Here is a 17,761-nt window from a genome sequence, read left to right on the forward strand (position 1 = left end):
GCCTCAGGTAGAAGAGGCTGGATAGAAGAAGACACTGAAGATATTTAGAGGTAAATATCTGGCACAGGTTGCCCAAAGAAGTGGGGAATACCCCATCCCTGGCAGGGTTCAAGGCCAGGCTGGACAGAGCCTTGGGCAACAATGGTCTAGTGTGAGGCATCTCTGTCCATGGCAGGGGGTTGGAACTGGATGATCTTAAGGTCCTTTCCAACCCAAACCATTCTGTGTTTCCATGACTTTCTATATATCCCCTGGATGGGGTTTGTGTTGGGTGAGATATATTTGATACATCAGCGTGTGCTGATTAGCAGTCCAGCACGTTTCAGTGTTAAATCAGCCTTTCTTGTTGCTAATGGAGGCCAAAACTCTGTGCTGATGCCTGTTCAAACAGTAAAACCTAAGGCAGTGCTCACTCTGCTGAACAGCAGAAGAAAGCCCTGCATGCATGCCAAGGGATTTTGAAATACCAGTCTCAAAGGATGGGATTAAGATCTTAATTTGTAAAGAGATGTGGGGCACTTCTCTTTAAAATGCATGAACAGATTCTCAGGTGATGGAAAATGGCTCGGCCACTCTGGTAGCACTGACCTCAGACCCAGCTGATGTGACCAGAAAGAAGCCACCCTAATTCTGACTTTCATATGTTCGGATTCAGGACTTTTGGGGTGTCTGTGTAAGAAGGTAAAGGACAAATACTTCAGGAAAAGCACCCCTCTGCACCTGCCTGGATACTGAGAATAGTATAGAACAAGATCTGAACCAACAGTGCAAAGGGGTTGGGACATCCTCTGCCAGCAGCAGCATCCTGTAAGCTCCCATATTTAACAAGTGAAAGTCAGTCTGCCCATAGGAAAGAATCTGATGTTTCCAACAGGTATCTGTAACCCCTGCTTTCTCCTCATCTGAACTAGAACCATCTCCTTTCCTTGGCACCAGAAGTCACTCAAGCACTGAAGTTACTGAGAGCGGTAAGCGCTGCCTGTAAGAAAGCTGAATACTGGGGGTTCAGTTGCACCAATGGCCCCTGGATCTATAGGGTATGGATTTTACCCTAGAAACCTGCTGAAGCTGGAACACAGACCCGAAAATTCTTTGTATGAAAGATGCCACTTTATAGATGGGTGTAGAAATGAGGCAGGGAAAGGGGAATGGGCATTCATGGGAGCTGGGCAAAGACTGAGAGCTAAGGAAGCAGCTCAGAGTGAGGAATTTGGTTGCTGTCTGTGTTTTGAGCCTGTGGCCTCTAGATGGAACACAACTGGTTGCACAGAAACTAAGCAAACATTTCCTGCACCTAGTCCCTGCTTTTTCTTCTTCACTGCTCCAAGCAGCAATGACTAAAAGCTCCAGGGAGAGCTCAAAGCCTCTGGTGCTGTGCAAAAATGGGGCTGAACCACATTCCCTTGGGATAAAAACCTGGTGCTACAGACTGTGCAGTAAGCAATGCTTTTATGGAGTCTTATGTAGGGAACAGAGCATGGATCTAGCCAAGGATGCAAGAATGTCTGGGACACAGCAGGTAGCTAAGCTGAATGCCTGAGGAATACTCACCCTGTCTGGCACTGAAACAAACCACCTTGCTCCTGGGAGAGCAGGAAGCACTGTGAAAACACATCATGAACCATACATGGCTCCTTCCTTTAGAAGCAGGTAGAACCACGTCCCTTTTCCACTGCAGGACGAGTGACCACCTCCAGCCTCTCTCTGCTGCATCCCTCACCTTCTCTCCCCACTGCTGCTCAGTCTCAGGGTGCCCTGTGCTCCCTCAAAGAGCGGTTCAGCCTCCGCACCAACTCCTTCTTGCTGCAGCATGAGTCCCATGGCAGAAGCTGATGCCCACTGGGGTGGCTCCTGCGCTGGAGCGGGGCACAGAGATGCTATTAGCAGTGTGCGTGGCCCAGGGCTTCATTAGAGCTGATGGACCCACGCTCCCAACAGAGCTGCTGAATCAAGTGTTGGCTTTTAGGGTCGGGAAGACCTCATGTGGCTCCTAATTCGGGGCTGGATTTGTGCTCAGCTGCACACTCTAATCGCTAATGAAAGGTTTTGCCATCATCCTGCAGCAGCTGTTGGTGTCCTACAGGTCCATCCCCAAAGCAACACTGTGCCGAGGCAGAGCCGCCGTTTGGAAAGTCCATTGGATGGGCAGCATCCAACCCCCTCCCCAATACACCCGGGGCTTTCCTTCCTCCTCAACACCACACAAAGCTCTACTTTGCACCACCTCTTCTTCTCCCCTCCTTGCAGTCAGCCCCTAAAGATTGGGTTGGGTTTTTTTTTTTGCCTTTTCTCCTCTTTTTGCTTGCTTTTCTTCCTTTCTGTTGAACAAAACCCTGTGATTCCGTGCCTCCTGAGCCTCGGCGCCTGGGCTCAGCGTCGGGATCAGCTGGAGCAGCTTAGGAGCCTCGTCTCCTCGGATTTAGACTGAAATTTTGATTTTCTGCCCTGCTCAGATAATGTGGAAATCCTGTTCCCCGATATTTACTGTTTATCAGCGCAGCACAGCGCGGTTCTGGGGGGGAAGGGAATCTCTTCCTCTCCCTGGGTCCCCCCTCGATCCTCTCCACCCCCCAGCCTGCATGCTAATGGAGTTGGATTTGGGAGCAAAGCCACCACAATAGCTTAATTACAGGGAGTGGAGGGAAGAACAACTCCTTGGCAAAGAGGCTAGGATGAACTCTGATCCCTGTCCTCATCACCTGCGCCAGACAGAGCACAGGGCTGCTCCCTCACCCTAAGCCAACAACCCCTCTCTAGACCCATTCCTAAGCCAAGCTTTGTCACCACAGGCAGACCCCAAGCCCCCTCCAGCTTTACAAAGCTAAGGATGGCAAAGTGCAGGAGCACACTGAGCCATGCCACATCTGCCTTCCCCCAGCTCCTCACCTGAATGAAGTGGTCCAAGTATCTCCAAGCCAGGTTGCCCTCAGCATCACGGTCTATGAGGCCACCTCCCCATCCCTTTTGCATTGTCCTGTTTGTGTCTGGGGACCCTCCTGAGAGCCCAGCTGCAAACACAGTCCCCTTCCAAGGTGTGAATCCTGCTCCTCCATGCGCCAACACACACACCAAGCCTTGCCTCTTCCAGTGAGCATTAGTGCCACTGAGCCCTTGCAAACTCATACTCACAAGCAACCCAAAGGCAAGAAGGGGGGGAACACTTCCCTGTGTGACATGAACTAGGCAAGAGAAATAAAACAATAATAAGACAATCTGGGGCTCAGCAGCAGGGGAACAGCTCTAAGGACCACGTAAGTGCATAATGCCCTGTTATTAATGAAGCCTGCTGCAAGGATTGGTTATTGTCAGATAACACACAGGGCTTTCTCTCCCCACCAGCCCCTCGTGGGGAAGGAAGGCATCTCCCTGTGATTGGGATTGAGCTGAATAATGTCCCAGCCACCTGCAAGTGCACCAGGCTTTCTCTGCAACTGCATAATTTGAGGCAGCATTGGGGTAAGGCAGCAGCATGGAGAGAGGAGGGAAAGGAAAATGGGGAAAGGATGGTTTTTAAGGCAAAAATTGGGGGGAGAGGAATGGAAAGGGAGACAGGAAACACGATAAAGCTCAAGCAGGCGCTCTCTGCTCGGCTGTTCTCTGTGCAGCTTGCCTGTTGGCTGGCTCCTCTGGTTTAAAGTGACTCGGCTTCTTATGGAAACGGAGAGGCGGTATTAAAAAGGGGGGAAAAAAAGAAAACCAAGACACAGAGCGCTTCCTTATCTCATGGAGACAGTTGTCAGGAATCACTTTGACTGAGTCGTTTTGTCTCCATGCTTTTTTTCGCTGTCAAGCAGGCCTCAGGACATGGATCAAAGGAGAGGCGCCGAGCGCTCGCTGCAACTTCTGATCCCTTCTCGGTACAGACGCACGAGTGGCAGACAGCTCTCCTCCACATCAAATGGAAGGAGAGAGGAGAGGGAGAACGAAGGGAAGGGAGAGGGAGAAGCAAAGCTGGGAGGGACACACAGAGAGAGGAGCTCTCGCTGCTGCTCCACATCTCAGGGGAAAGACAGAGACCAGCAGCTTTTACTCTCCCTCTTCCCCAGTCCCCATCAGGAGCATCCCCGCAAAGGGAGGTGTGGGGCACGCAGCAGTGCAGGTATCTCCCTCAGTCTTGCAGACAAGCTCCCCACAGGACCTGCCTCAACCCAGGCTTGGCTCCGCACCTCAGTGGGTCCCAGACCAAGCAGTGCACTGAAGCAAGAGTCACGGTGAGAGCTCCCACTGCGTGGGCCACTCTGACATCCCTGTTTCAGCTCTGTGCTGCCTTGGTGGGTAAATTTCACCCCAAGCCCCTCCATGTCAGTCTTGCCTCTTCCCCTTCAATCTCTCAAAGCAGCCCTTGTGATTCTCCTGCACATGCTTGGCAAGCAGCTCCCCACCCTTTCCTCTATGTGGCTCACGACTCCCTTTCAGGTACTTACTCCCTGAAATAAGATCCCCCTCATCTCCAAACTGGATAGGCTTAAGGGCTGACTCCAGCTTACTGCGGCGAGCTAAGACCCTCTGCACCTTTGATCAATTTACTGCTCACCCAGCCCAGACCCTGCCAGGATTTCTGATCTTCAGCCCCTGCTGTAAATTGATCTCCTGCACGCCTGTCTGATGGAGGCAGGAACCAGCACCCTGCAGCAGGAGGAACCTCAGTGTGCGAGGTGGAAACCCCCACATGGCACGCACCCCACAACCTGATAGGCCCCCATTAGTCATCTGTTGCACACACAGCCCTATCTCCTATTCTTTGCACTTTCCACTCTCCCCATACACTACAGAAGCCCCTGCACAGCTCTGTAACCCCAATCTGCTAAAGCACCTATAGCAAAGTCAGGTACTGCTCCCCCTCTCACACCTGGACAACCAGCAAGATGATAGCACTGCAAGCTGAAGCAATACCCCAACACCTATCTCACACATCTCTTTAGGGTATGTTTCCCCCATAAGCCTCTCCTGGTGCTTCAGGACATAAAAGAACTTGTGGGCAGCCCTCCAGGATGCTCCACAGCCCCCAGAGTCCTCCTTGTCCTCTCAGCCCCAAATGTCCTGCTTGCAACCTTTGCCCCAGGATGCTGCGACCCATCTGCCAGTAATCCCAGTGACTGGGTGGCTTTGGGATGGGAGCAATGTGGGTTTCCTGCATTGTTAGCACCCATAGATGGTAAAGCAAACAGAAAATAAGCCATACTAAACAATGACCCCTTTCAAAATTGTATCTGTCAGCTCTGAAGGTCACAGCATATCCCCCTGGCATGGCACTAATACACAATCCTGTACCCGTCTTCAGTGCGTAGTGTTTTCCTGAGCTGGGACAGGTTTGAGGCTCACAAGGAGACCAGTGGACCTGTGTACACCTGCAACACATGGTCCCACCTCCTATCCCAGCATAGTATCTCTCCTGTTCTGTCACAGCCACCGAACTGAACCCTCATTCCACAACCTCTCTTTGTGGAACAAAAGAAGGGGGCAGGTTTGGGTTAGTGCCTGATCCACCGCCAAGTATGTTGCTGTAGATTTTTCCTGCCAGAGATGGCTTTTCCCAGCCAGGGCACAGCTGGAGCACAGCTGTTCCACCCTTCCTAGATGTTAATAGGCACACACAATGCATGGGCACACACACTGGTGTGCACACACACAACACGCACGCAGGACACTGATGCCCTTGTGCACACAGGCGTGCGAGAGCACGCACGCATGCCCCTGCCTCTGAGTCCTAATTATTCCTTTCATTGCATTCCTTCCTTTTAAGCTTCCCCTCTATCTCACATCCCTCATTCCAGGGCTTTCCCTGCTGTGGTCCCTTGATTCCTCTTGCAGCTCAGCACCAGCTCCCTGGGTTATTGCAGCTCCTCAAGCCAGGCAGCGGAACACTGAATGCCAGCGATGGCTCAGCAGTGCCCATCACCAGGCTGGCTGCTGGCTCTCCTCTGCTCTATCTGCCCTGCCTGCCTTGTCTCGAGTTCCCTTCTTAATCATAAAGCATTTGAAATCCTGCATTTGAATTCTCCAAATCTCCTGGCCAAGTCCTTACCCTCCCTGGTGTGGAAAAGAGACAGGACCCAGGGGAGAGGTGTTTCAGCACAGCTGAAAGCTGCACCGGTCCTGTCTGGATTTCCACAGGAAAGACATTCCCTGCCATGCCTGTTCCACCCACCCTGCTTTGGCTGTGCTCCCACCATTCTGGGAGCAAGTAGTGGGGTCTGGGAAGGGATATTTGAAAATTTATGGATACAGATTTCTATGTCTTAGCCCTGGGTGCCTTAAAGACCTGCTCCCTGCCCCGATGTCTGGGGGCTTATCAGGCACTCTCACACCTCCCTGCATTTCTTCTTCCTGCTGTCATTGGTTTTGTCATTCTCCTTAGCTTTTTGCCTCTATCTCTTCTCCTACTTTCTCTTCATTCCCTTTTCTCCCAGTACTTCTGATAGCCGAGTTTACAAAGAGCCACAGTTTACAGTGTCACGGGGGCTGATCCTGGACCCACTGAAGCTGATGACAAAGTTCCTATTGAATTCAAGGTTCAGGAACCAACTCTTTGCTCTGAAATCCTTCAGTGTTTCTAATATTTTTAATATTTTTCTAATATTTTTAATCCACACAGAGAAGAATGTGTGGAGTGGAAATCATGTGGGAATCAACACAATCAATGCCACGCAGAGCATAAGAGTTTGGGTTAAAGTAGTAAGATGCTGCCTTGTTGGCTTCTGATCAGCCTTCAGTGGGACCAGAGCATCCAAATCACTCAAGGAAGCTCATGAAACCTCGAGAATGACATCAAGTGAGGTGGCCCCTCAGATATGAATTTCCCCCTTCCCACCCTACAGAACAGAAACAATCATTAGGAATCAGGCAAATAAATACCTATCTCTTTTCACACGAGAAAAATGCTCTGTTCTCCCCTCTTCCCCTTGCTGGGAGCAGAGGCGTGTAACTGACAAGAGCAGATGGGCTTTGTTTGGTTAAACAGGGGGGGAAAAAAGGAAGAAATTTAGTGGAAAAAACTCCCAGCTTTCCTGGGACACACGTAGGTTAAAAGTTGAGAGACACGGAGCTGCATTTGACACCCAGCTAAGGGAAAACGCCAACGCAGATGCAGCAGAGCCAGTTGCTCCCAGAGAGAAACCTGGAGCTCCCATGCCCCCACTCCATCCCCTTGGCAAAGAAAGGGCATGGATTTTAGCATGTGTTTACCTCCTTCTCCAAAAATCCTGCCTGGAATCTGCCCCAAGGTCGTGGGGAGGCTGAAGAGAAAAGGAACAGGGATAAAGGTGGCTTGGAAAAGGGATAAATGTGGCTTGGAAAAGGGACATCAGCCGCTTTCTGAAGGGCAGACACTTCAGTTGAGGGAATCATGGTCCTCTAGAGAGATGGGGCTGCAGGGGGAATGTGGAGGAGGCAGCAGTGGGGGAAGAGGGCAGAGCCCACATGGTAAAAACCTGGAGTGGAAAAGGAGGGTAGGAGAATGGGGAAGGAGTGATGGAAAAGGGAGGAAAAGAACCCAGGAGACAAGGTTAAAGAAAACCCCTCGTGTGAGGTGGCACCCGAGAGCGTCAGGGGTTAAAGAACATTAGAAGAACATGTTCCTACACAAAGATAAGCCGGAGAAATGAATCCTTATCCATCCAAACCCAACCCTTTCGAATCTGAGCGAGAGAAGGGTCTCCTTTCAGGGAAACAGGGAATCCTTAATGCTTCCTCCCTCAGCAACTGTAATGCCAGGATGTTCCCAATCTGCTTTGAGGGATGGAAAGATTAAGAATAATAAAAAAATTGCAATAAAATATGTGTGAACGAGGGGGTAATTGTGGACAAATGCAGCATTCAAATTCATTTTTCAGCTCTTTTACACACCATTTCAATCTTATTTTCTGCTTGTTAATGAGATCTTGTTGGTTGGGGTGGGCACGGCTGCCCAGTATCGCTTGGGTAATTGCACATAATTTTCTCTCTACTAGTGATTTGCATCAGATTCCTTTTTTTTTTCCCTAATTCTTTGCTATTTAAACCCCCTCCTCCTTTTCTCTCTCCTTTCCCCCCACCCTCCAAATCTCATCCTCTCTCTCCTCCCCCTTTCTTCCCCTCCCCTTCTCCTGGCCCAGCAAGACTCATTTTGAATGCTTATTATAGGCACAGTGTCTCCAACGAGAAAAAAAGAAGGGAAGAAAAGGAAGCAGACAGAAGGGATCCATGTCACTGATGGAGGAGGCGCTGTCTCACTGGAGCCAGGCATCGGGATGCTGCTCCCCTCTGGCCAGCTAACATCGTGTCCTTCCCAAGAGCCAGCTTTCCCCCCCAAAACCAGGGCTCAGCTGGCTCTTCTGCTCCTGCCAGGATCAGTGTGCTCCTGACAGGGATTCAGATGATCTCCAATCCCAGCCCAGTGAGGCTGAGGAAAACATTAGCCTGGACAGTGGAGGGATGATGTCAGGAGAAGCAAAACTCTGCTGTGGCTATGGAGAGTATGAAGGTCCCTGACTTTAGAGTGGGAATTTGTGGGCAGAGCCTGGCCTGTGCCTCAAGTGTTGCTCCAGAAACACGGTCAAGAAATGGTGATAAACCCAGAGAGGGTTTAAAACCTGACCTCAGATACTGCCATTACACTGGGAATGAATTTGCTGAAGGAGCAAAAAAAGCCACCAAAAGCCCTAAAAAAATTAAAGCAACAAATATGAGATGGTGAACAAGTTTCTCTTGGCTTTTCCTATTCCTGGAATTGTCTTAATCTCTGGGTGATCCTGTGGGTTTGTTAAAAGATTCAGAAGTCTCAGAAATAACATGTTCTGAGAGTACAGGAAACTCCTGACTCTTAACTATACCTCAATGTGTTCTCCAGCCACACAGGGGCCACCTGCAACAAAATAAGGACCTTTTCCTTTTGAATGACCCCCTGTAAGACCCCAACATGCTGCAGTGAATGGTCAGATATGTTTAAGATACAGACCTGGATCTAAAAGGGCAGCAGAAATTTGAGTGGACAACATCCTACGAACATGAAGACATTTTAAAAGGCAGAAGAGACATGCTTAGACAGGAAAGCAGAATGTGCTGTGGCCCAACTTCTTTCCTCTTTGGAAAGCACCCAGGGCATTTCCCATCATTATAATGGCAGAGAAGCAGTCATATGTGGCCCTCACTTACTGCTTAATTTCCTCCCACCTCATCCCATGGTGTAGCATCTACATTCCTTGAAGGAATGTCAGATGCTGATCAAGATGTCACTGGGCTTGATACTGAGTTTACCATTACACTGAGCTATTTGTCACCAGCCTTATCCCAGGCATGGTGAAGGGTGATACTCAGCTAGCACAGGTCTGAAATTCATAAATGGATGCAGACTTTGCTCTCTCTGCTAGTGGGAAGCATGACCTGGCTAAGGACATCTTGGTGCCTGGCCTTGTTCTAGTTGAGGCTGATAGGTGTTCTCAGATAAATGGGAGATGATTCCTCTGTAGGATGAAAATGACTTGAAAACATTTACAACGGATTTATGAAATCCCACAGCCCTGGGTTATAAACCACTCTTGTGAGAAATGATGAGACAGGAGCTCCAGGGCCAGAAATCACACTCTGTATGACTGCTAACTGGTTACTCACTCTTCAGATTTAACTTCACTTTCGGTCTCTATATCCTTGCTAAGTCTTGGCACAGGCATTAACACCAGTCTGGAGGCAGTTACAAGCCACTGAGTCAGCCCAGCTGAATCTGTGACAGCTGCTGCTAACCCACACAGCCTTGGGGAGCGATGGGGACCTCGCTGCGGCATGTTCTGGTTCCAACCCACTTGCTGATGATCCATGACTGCTGCAGCCACCCAGAGCATCCTGACAGATGGAAGGTGACTCATCTGGCTGCAGCTGGCCAGCCTGGGAAGCTGGCTGTCTCCAACAGGCAATGCTTAGAGCAAGATTTCTATCTTACAAAGGCTCTCCCAGCACAAAACCAGCACTAATCAGCGCTTGGGTCACCCTGAGGGCTCTCACTGAGGTCTAGGAAGGAGTATGACATGAGAGATCATGCTTGATAGTGGTTTAAGCACATAGGACTATCCTTTTTCATAGCCAAGTTGCTGTTCTCATATGAAGCATCACAAAAACCATCAACATGGGATGAAGCAACTGGGGACAAAAGTTCCCTGTTTCCCTCTCCTTCCTCGACAGTCTCAGGTCTGGAACAGAGGCAGAATGGCCTCTACACTAGGGAAACTGCATGGGAATCGCTTTGGGGACCCAGCAGCAGAGCAGAACAGGCACAAGGCTTTGTGTGCTCCAGGCTGGAACCCAAGCAAGAAATGTGGCCCTTTCCCACGCGAAGGCTGGACACAACTTGCAGGAATCTGTCAGGAGGGGGGGGCACTGAAGTGTGTGTGCGTGTGGGGGGACGGAGCCCGCAGTGGCCAGACGTAATCCCCTTCTCTCTGTTGTGAGAATGGAAATACCACGCTTCCCCTCTAGAATTTCAGCTGCCAGCACCGAGCCCGTCTGGTGCTTTCTGGCTGGGACACCCAATCCGCGGTAACTGGATAGCGAGCGGCAGCAAATGCTGGGAGCTCTGGGCCAGGCTGGCCCCCACCTCCTTGTCTAAACTGCAAAGAAATGTCCCTCCTGCTGCTGCTGAGGGCTGAAACCAGAGAACTGTCTGTTTGCAGCTCAGACAAATTGCCATCATTTTAAGTTGCCAATTGTTGTCTATCTCCTGAACTCACTCCTTCCCTGTAGTTAACATTTACCCCTGCGGAGAGCAACCAGATGCCACCGATAACTGCACAGGAGGATGAGAGGGTTGAGGCACAAGAGGGTTTACCTGTAATGCTGTGGGATAGCTGAATTATGCAGAGCAAGCTGCTCTAATGGAAGGTGTCCCTGCCCATGGCAGGGGTTGGAACTGGATGAGCTTTAAGGTCCCTTCGAACCCAAACCAGTCTGGGATTCTATGATAAATCACACAGAGCATCCCATATTGAAACCTCACGAAGCTTTTACCCACCCTGCTCCATGTAAGAGGACATTTCTATGAGTTCTCATTCATGCTGTTTGGAGTATGTCTTGCATCCTTCCACTAGGAACAGCAGAGGATTTAGACAGGAAGGGAGCAGATAAGTAAATATAAAGCAGTCATAAAATAACCTGGGTTAGCCTTTCTATGCACAAAAGAAATGGAAGAATTTATATGCTGATGTCTTGGCCCTCACATGATTAAACACATTAGGAAAGTAGGAACTTCCTCTTCTTGGGGGTGCAAAGCTTTCTTTTCTTCGGGACTGCCAAATAATGCATCCTCTCTTTCCCATACAAAGGGCTTATTGGCTCAGGACTCACCTTCCCCTAGCCTGAGCCTGGGGCAGGGTAATTTGGGATAGGGATAAGCATAGATACAGCACTGGTTTGGCCATTTCAATGAGCCTCTGATTTAGTGAGCAGAACTAGTAAGAAGATGCTGAAGCTACAGAAATGGAAATTGCATGATAGACCTGTGTATGCCTAATGCTTGTGCAGTTTATCACGTGGATCTCACCCTTACTCTGTGGTGCTAAATTCACCTGTGATAATCTGAATTAATCACACGCCCTGGACCATCTAACCTGCAGCCTGCCTTTGAATTCCATACTGTCTGCTCCTCTCCTCAACCCAGTGCTATTAGAAAGCCCTTGTCAGAAAGATGTCCCCCTGTTTCCCACACAAATGATGCTGGTTGAGGCAACATTCAGCCTCATGCCAGCCACCCTTTTTACATTTTCCATCTCATGAGCATTCAAAGCTAAAAGTGGGGGGTTTATACCATTTCAGAGAAGCTGCAAAATTTCCCTCTTTCCATTGACACTCAATGTCTGTTTTCACACTTGACAGATTAGAAGTTATTGGACCTTAAAATCTATCTATCTCTCTAATGTCCCCATTTATTGGACTCCTCTCTCAGCAGTTGTAGGCTTTTCATTTCAGATGCCTACCTAATTTCTCCTTGTAGTTTCATATTATTTTGCCCTTCCTGTCTTAAACAGTGTTACCAGCCACACTGAAACAACTGCTATAGTGCACTTCACATGTCTCTGTATTTCACAAGTGACTGAGGACAAAAGTGAAATGTATTTGGTACCTCTCCAGGACAGCAGGCACAACGTGAATGCAAGTCCTGGCTGTTAATTTTCAGGATACAGATTACAGCAAGTAAACCAAAGAGAAGGGTTAAGGCTCTATCTAATGAGGTGACAGAAAACTGTTATATCCTGGGATCTCCACTGACTTCAGTGCAGCTCACAAGCTGAGAATGGAAGTCTGCTTCCACAGCACACACACAGCACAAGCTCTGCTCTCTCTAGACCAGCTGGTGACAGAGGCTTTAACCTCTCTACACTGCTGAGGTGGGCTTCTCTGTCACACCAGCTCCCAAAAGCCACAGAGATACCTGGCAGAAGGTGGATCAAACCTGGGACCGGGCACTTCAAGAGGTGGCTGCACTGAGGCTTGGAGCACAGAGCCCAGAGTCAGCTCATGGGTGCCCCATTCTGAGCTCAGGCAGGGGTTTTAAAATCAAGGATGTGCTTTGTCTTTCCTCCTTTAAAGCTTACCTGCACCTCTTAGTGTGACCTTGTGAAAAGCATTAGCAGAACTGTTTGTATGGCAGTTAAGTTTCTCAAGGCTAAATCCCAGATCTACATCCCTGTGTTTTGAGTAAGCTCAGATCCATAGAGCTTCCATGTTCCAACCAGACTTGGACAACCTGGCTTCAGCTAATCTCTAAATCAGTCACCCACAAATCATGGACTACTTCTAAAGAGAGCCTGAAGAAAGCAGCTAAGAACAGCAAGGCTAAAACCCCACCATGGAAGGGCCCACACCTGCACTGGAATTTTTCTGGAACACCAATCAATGCTCTTGGTCCTGGGGTTTGTGATTCCAGTGTGCTAACTTGAATATGGGAGCTAACAGATACAAGTGCCCTGGCAGTGCAGTGCTGAGCTCAGGATAGACACTGCAACAAACAAACTCCTTGCTTTAACCAGGCTGCCTCCACGAGCTCATGACAGTAACTCCCTTGTTAATCATAATACACTGTGATAGCCTGAAGCCTGTCCTGCTCTCAGAGGATCTGAACCAGCCAAATACTGTCAGCCAAAGAAAGAGAATGGAAGCGGGTCACATACCTGTGGAGAGAGGCCATTGCTAACAGGATTCATGTGGTTGGCAGGAGCTGCAGCATTCATGAAGCTGTCTGAGTAGCTGGAGAAGCTGTGTCGGGCCCCATAGGCAGAGCCGGTATCGGCGGCAGCGGCGGCTGCAGCAAGTCCTCCCTGGTGCATGGTGGATGGTGGCAGGGGCTGGGGTCTGTGTACTGTGCTTCCCCCATCTGCAGAGAGAAGGGGGGAAGAAGCTGTAAATTCTTTTATAAAGGCCAAAGCCAACTGGAATCAGCAATACTCCTTCCACTGAATCCCAGCATGGAGATTTACCCAGAACAAGGGGTTGCCTATGATACTTTCTAGTGTGCTCATCATTTCAAAGCTGAGCAGAACAACTACAGTCACGAGACATACAGATACAACAGAAATGACCATGAGGTAGAGGAGAAAACTGTTGACTTAGGGAAAAACCTTCTCATCCCAACTCGAGGAAAACCACCTGTGTATTACAAGAGCCTCAATGGGATGCCATGAATCAGTGAAGGGATGATGGGATTACCCAGGGCTAGAGAAGAGGAGCAATGCAGGCAAATGGGTGCTCACCTTGGGAAATGGTGGTTGTTGGGTAGGTGGAATCTGGCAGCTGGTACGGAGGGAGGGTCGGCATTCCTGTCGGAGGGAATCCCCCTGGCAGCAGGTGGTTGAAAGCTGCAAGTTGGTTCGCTCCCGCCTGCTTGCGCCATCTCGCTCTTCGGTTGCTGAACCACACCTGATGGGGAGAGGAAAGGCCACGTGTAACTTGCTCTGAGCTGCTGTCCCACCTCACCTGCTCTGCTGATGGAAACACAGCCTGAGTAACAGCACTAGCCAAAACCAGCTTCAAGTTCCTGCCTTTCAAAGACGTTGTAAGAACTCATCTCTGATCCTCAGCTTCCTTCCTCCCAGGTGAAGGCTGAGAACACTGGGGCTGTTCAGCCTGGAGAAGAGAAGCTGCTTGGAGACCTCAGAGCAGCTTCCAGTGTCTGAAGGGGGCTGCAAGGATGCTGGAGAGGGACTCTTCATCAGGGACTGTAGTGACAGGACAAGGGGTGATGGGTTCAAACCGAAACAGGGGAAGTTCAGGTTGGAGATCAGGCAGAAGTTCTTTACTTTGTGGGTGCTGAGGCACAGGGTGCCCAGAGAAGCTGTGGCTGCCCCATCCCTGGCAGTGTTCAAGGCCAGGTTGGACACAGGGGCTTGGAGCAACCTGCTCTAGTGGAAGGTGTCCCTGCCTGTGGCAGGGGTTGGAACTGGATGAGCTTAAGGTCCCTTCCAACCCAAACTGTTCTGTGATTCTATGACAATGCTACCACCACCCTGTCTCCTCGGTGAGGATACTTGCATTTAGAATTGTTAAAGATACTCCTCAGAGCATGGAAGCATGTATCAGCAGCAGGGTGAGATGAAGAGGAATATTTTAGCTTGTGTATTATTCCAAGAGAGTCCATAGCAAATAGATGCATTGCTACCACCTGGCCATTCTGCCTTGTTATCTGACAACTATGTGAATTATGCTGAAGGATTAAGTACCATAATAGCAACACGGCTGCTCTGTTAGAAGGGATAAATAGACAGATTAGCATCATGGTTTCAGTGTTAGACAAGCTAAATAGATAGAACCAGACCGGAGGGAATACAGGGGTTTCTCAGCTTCTCTGTACTGCAGCAAATCACTGTTGTCTGTATGCTAAAACATGCTCTCCTTGCAAGAGGCACTGCAGTGTGCGCTAGGATTGTACTGCAGCCAAATTCGATCTCTGTGTATTAAAATAAACCCAGTATTAATGCATAATAAACCCAGGATTAATGCATAAGAAACCCAGTATTGATGCACATGCAAAGCTGGGTTCACGTTTCCTACAGTGCTAGTTTACCTGGAAAACTCAAGGGGAGATTTTCCTAAATGCATTTGTCTGCCCTGATGTGTTTTATCATGGGCAATCTGCCTTCTGCATCGTGGAAAGGGCTTCTCAAGCTGTTTCTTGGCCTTGGTTTACTTCATTTAATCAGAGAGGCTCTCAGGCCCCATCCCTGCTTGGGGTTCAGAAGTATGCGGATAAGCTTTCAAGCCAGATGAGAATGCAGCTGCTGGACTTTGTGAGGCCTAAAGGTCTAGAAAACACGATTAAATTTCACAGCAACAAGAAAAAAAATGGAGCAAAAATCAAGAGTGTAAAGCATTCAGGGGGGGAAATCCTCCATCAGGCTTCCAAGCTGTTCAATGTCAGATCAGAAGCTGGGGTTACAAGGGTTTGAGTCCAAACTGCCCCCACATCTTGTGAACCAAAGCAAAGCTCCATTCCCTAGATAGAGCAGAACCTTAGTCCAATGTGCCTTGCACTTCAGACGTGATCCCCATCTCAAAGTGGGTACCTCTGACCTTTAAACTGAATCCCCCTGCAGATGTCACTTATTGGTTTGCCTTTTTCCTACTGGCACTTGTGGGTACATCTAATTCACAAGGCAGCATGTTTTCATTGAAAGCTGCTTATTTAACTGAGTGGTGGCTCATGGTCCACATGCACTGCAGTGGTTCTTGCTGCAAAACCAGACACTGAGTTCACACACAGATTTCTGTGAGGCTCTTCAGATCAGTCTATTATTGCTCTTTCTCCTCATCTACATGGAAACAGTCTGATTAAAAGCTGCTAATGATGGCTGTGTGTAAGCTGGTGCTGGCTAGGAAGGACCTAGTCCTTCACTTCATGCTGTTATGTACATCCATTCATTGTACAGTGAAAACCCAGTTTTCTTTGGAAGAGTTGGTCTAAAATAAGCCCCCTGAAATGTAGACAGTGCTGATGTCAGGTCCTTGGCACCAAATGTGTCGTTTTACAGACCTGTTCCTATTGCACTGCACTACTGGCTGAAGCAGCAGAACCTCTCAGCACCTTCCAAAAGGTTGACAGAAATGGGTCAGCTTACATCCGATCTGCACTGATCAACAAAGTCCATGCAGGTCAGGATCCCTGTGTCCATTTTTGGCACCAGAAGTCACTAGCAAAATCTAGGACAGACTTAAGGGGAGAGAAATGAATGAACATTAAGGGCTGTAGCACTACACAACTCTTTTATATAGTCCAATCCATGGCACAGTGTTTAGGAGTAATAGAAATGGATAAATAACCTTTTGTTTCCCCTGGTCATGCAAACAGGACCTGTCTTTTCCTCCTGCATGTATGTGTAATCCATGTCTTGAATTAAGGGCATGGAACATGGCTTCTCTTTGTTTCCACTTTTGCAGATAGGGGCATAAACCCCTAGTACTACAGCTGAACACAAGGAGAGAAATAAACCTGCTCTCTGCAGAGAAAGAGGCCTGGTCCCAGGCTGGAAGAGCTTCCACTCCAAAAAAAAGAGATCTCAGTGCTGAGAATAGCCTAGAAAAAGCAAAATACCTGAAGGGCAGACATAAGCAAGCAGCTCTGAATGCAGGCAGGGAAAGGGAAACCCAACTCCAAGAATGTGAAAGCCACTCAGTGATTGCTGACACTTTCCCAACATCACAAAGGGTGGGAAAGTTCCTTTTTTATAACCAAGAGCCAGATGCTGGCAAATCCACTCGGGATTAGAAGTTCAGAAGCAGCATGTGGAGTGAGATGGGCTGGTACGGGACATGTTTCTCTGACAGCATCCCCACCATGCCCGTGGTGGTTTGTCAGTTGGCTTGGCTAACACATGATTGAAACACAGCTTGGCAAAGGTTTGTGCTGTCTTACGTTACACCACATGAGGTTAGTGATGTCCATGCACCAACACACATGTTTGCAGCCGCTGGTCAGAACCGGTGTGTTCAACTCCTCCCGTCTTGCTTCTCCCCAGCCAGTGAGGGGGATGTAGTTCCTCTGGTTTTTAAAGGGGATAAAAGGATACCCTGGATCCTTTTACAACAGAGTAGAGTCAACAAAAGAGGCCTGTGAATGGGCTGTTCTTGGGGTGTCTTGCTTACTTTGGTCTACAATGGACTTTGAAGAAAGCTAACTTTCAGAAGAATGGACTATCAACAAAGTCAGTTCTTACCTGTGCTACAGCCTCCTTCTAGGACTTGGGGGTTGCTTTTCTCATTTGAAATCAGTGGAAACATTGCTGCATTCAACACATTTGGGTCCTTAAAAAAGCCATGCATCAGATCACCACCTCTAAATTGAGGATAAAACCTGTATTTTCTTAACATCTCAGTTTATTTCAACAACCAGCCACCTGAGATAGAGGCTCTTTCTAACTGCCAACAGTAGGCACCATACCTGGCACAGCAAGAGCTCCTTCTTAGCTGAAGCATCAGAGCAAAACAAATAAGGAATGATAATAATAGTAAACACACATGCACCAAATGAGATTCCCAACTACATGCTTAAAAGTAGTGCTTCCTACCAGAGCCTGCCTGAAGAATCCAGCCACAAATACACTGAAACCTTCCACAAAGCAATTGATAGGATTTCTCTTCCCGTGCAGAGAAGGGACATTTCATGGCCCAAACAGGTTGATTCTGCCCCTTATTTCTAACCCACAGAAAAAAATAGATGATCCATTGCAGCAAATGACGTTAGCAATTCTTTCCCTTTCCCTGCCTTAAAGGTGGCTCAGGCCTTTATGCTTATAAATCATTTTATTGG

General features: G+C 48.7%; 1 protein-coding gene across 7 annotated transcripts in view; it reads right to left on the bottom strand.

Moving 5' to 3' along the window:
- The window catches only part of PAX7 (paired box 7), a 99,351-nt gene that overhangs the window by 23,200 nt on the left and 58,390 nt on the right, over positions 1–17,761 (bottom strand). For all 7 annotated transcript variants that reach the window (XM_062623604.1, XM_062623606.1, XM_062623602.1 and 4 more), the window contains exons 7-8: positions 13,713–13,878; positions 13,134–13,336 (exon numbers count right to left, since the gene is read on the bottom strand). In XM_062623604.1, coding sequence (XP_062479588.1) covers positions 13,134–13,336; positions 13,713–13,878 — 369 coding nt within the window. The remainder of the gene's footprint in view (positions 1–13,133; positions 13,337–13,712; positions 13,879–17,761) is intronic.

The sequence above is a fragment of the Pezoporus occidentalis genome, unplaced genomic scaffold (genome assembly GCF_034315485.1).
Source record: "Pezoporus occidentalis ecotype Australia unplaced genomic scaffold, CSIRO_AGI_Poc_V1 ctg255, whole genome shotgun sequence".
NCBI classification, from domain to species: Eukaryota; Metazoa; Chordata; class Aves; order Psittaciformes; family Psittacidae; genus Pezoporus; species Pezoporus occidentalis.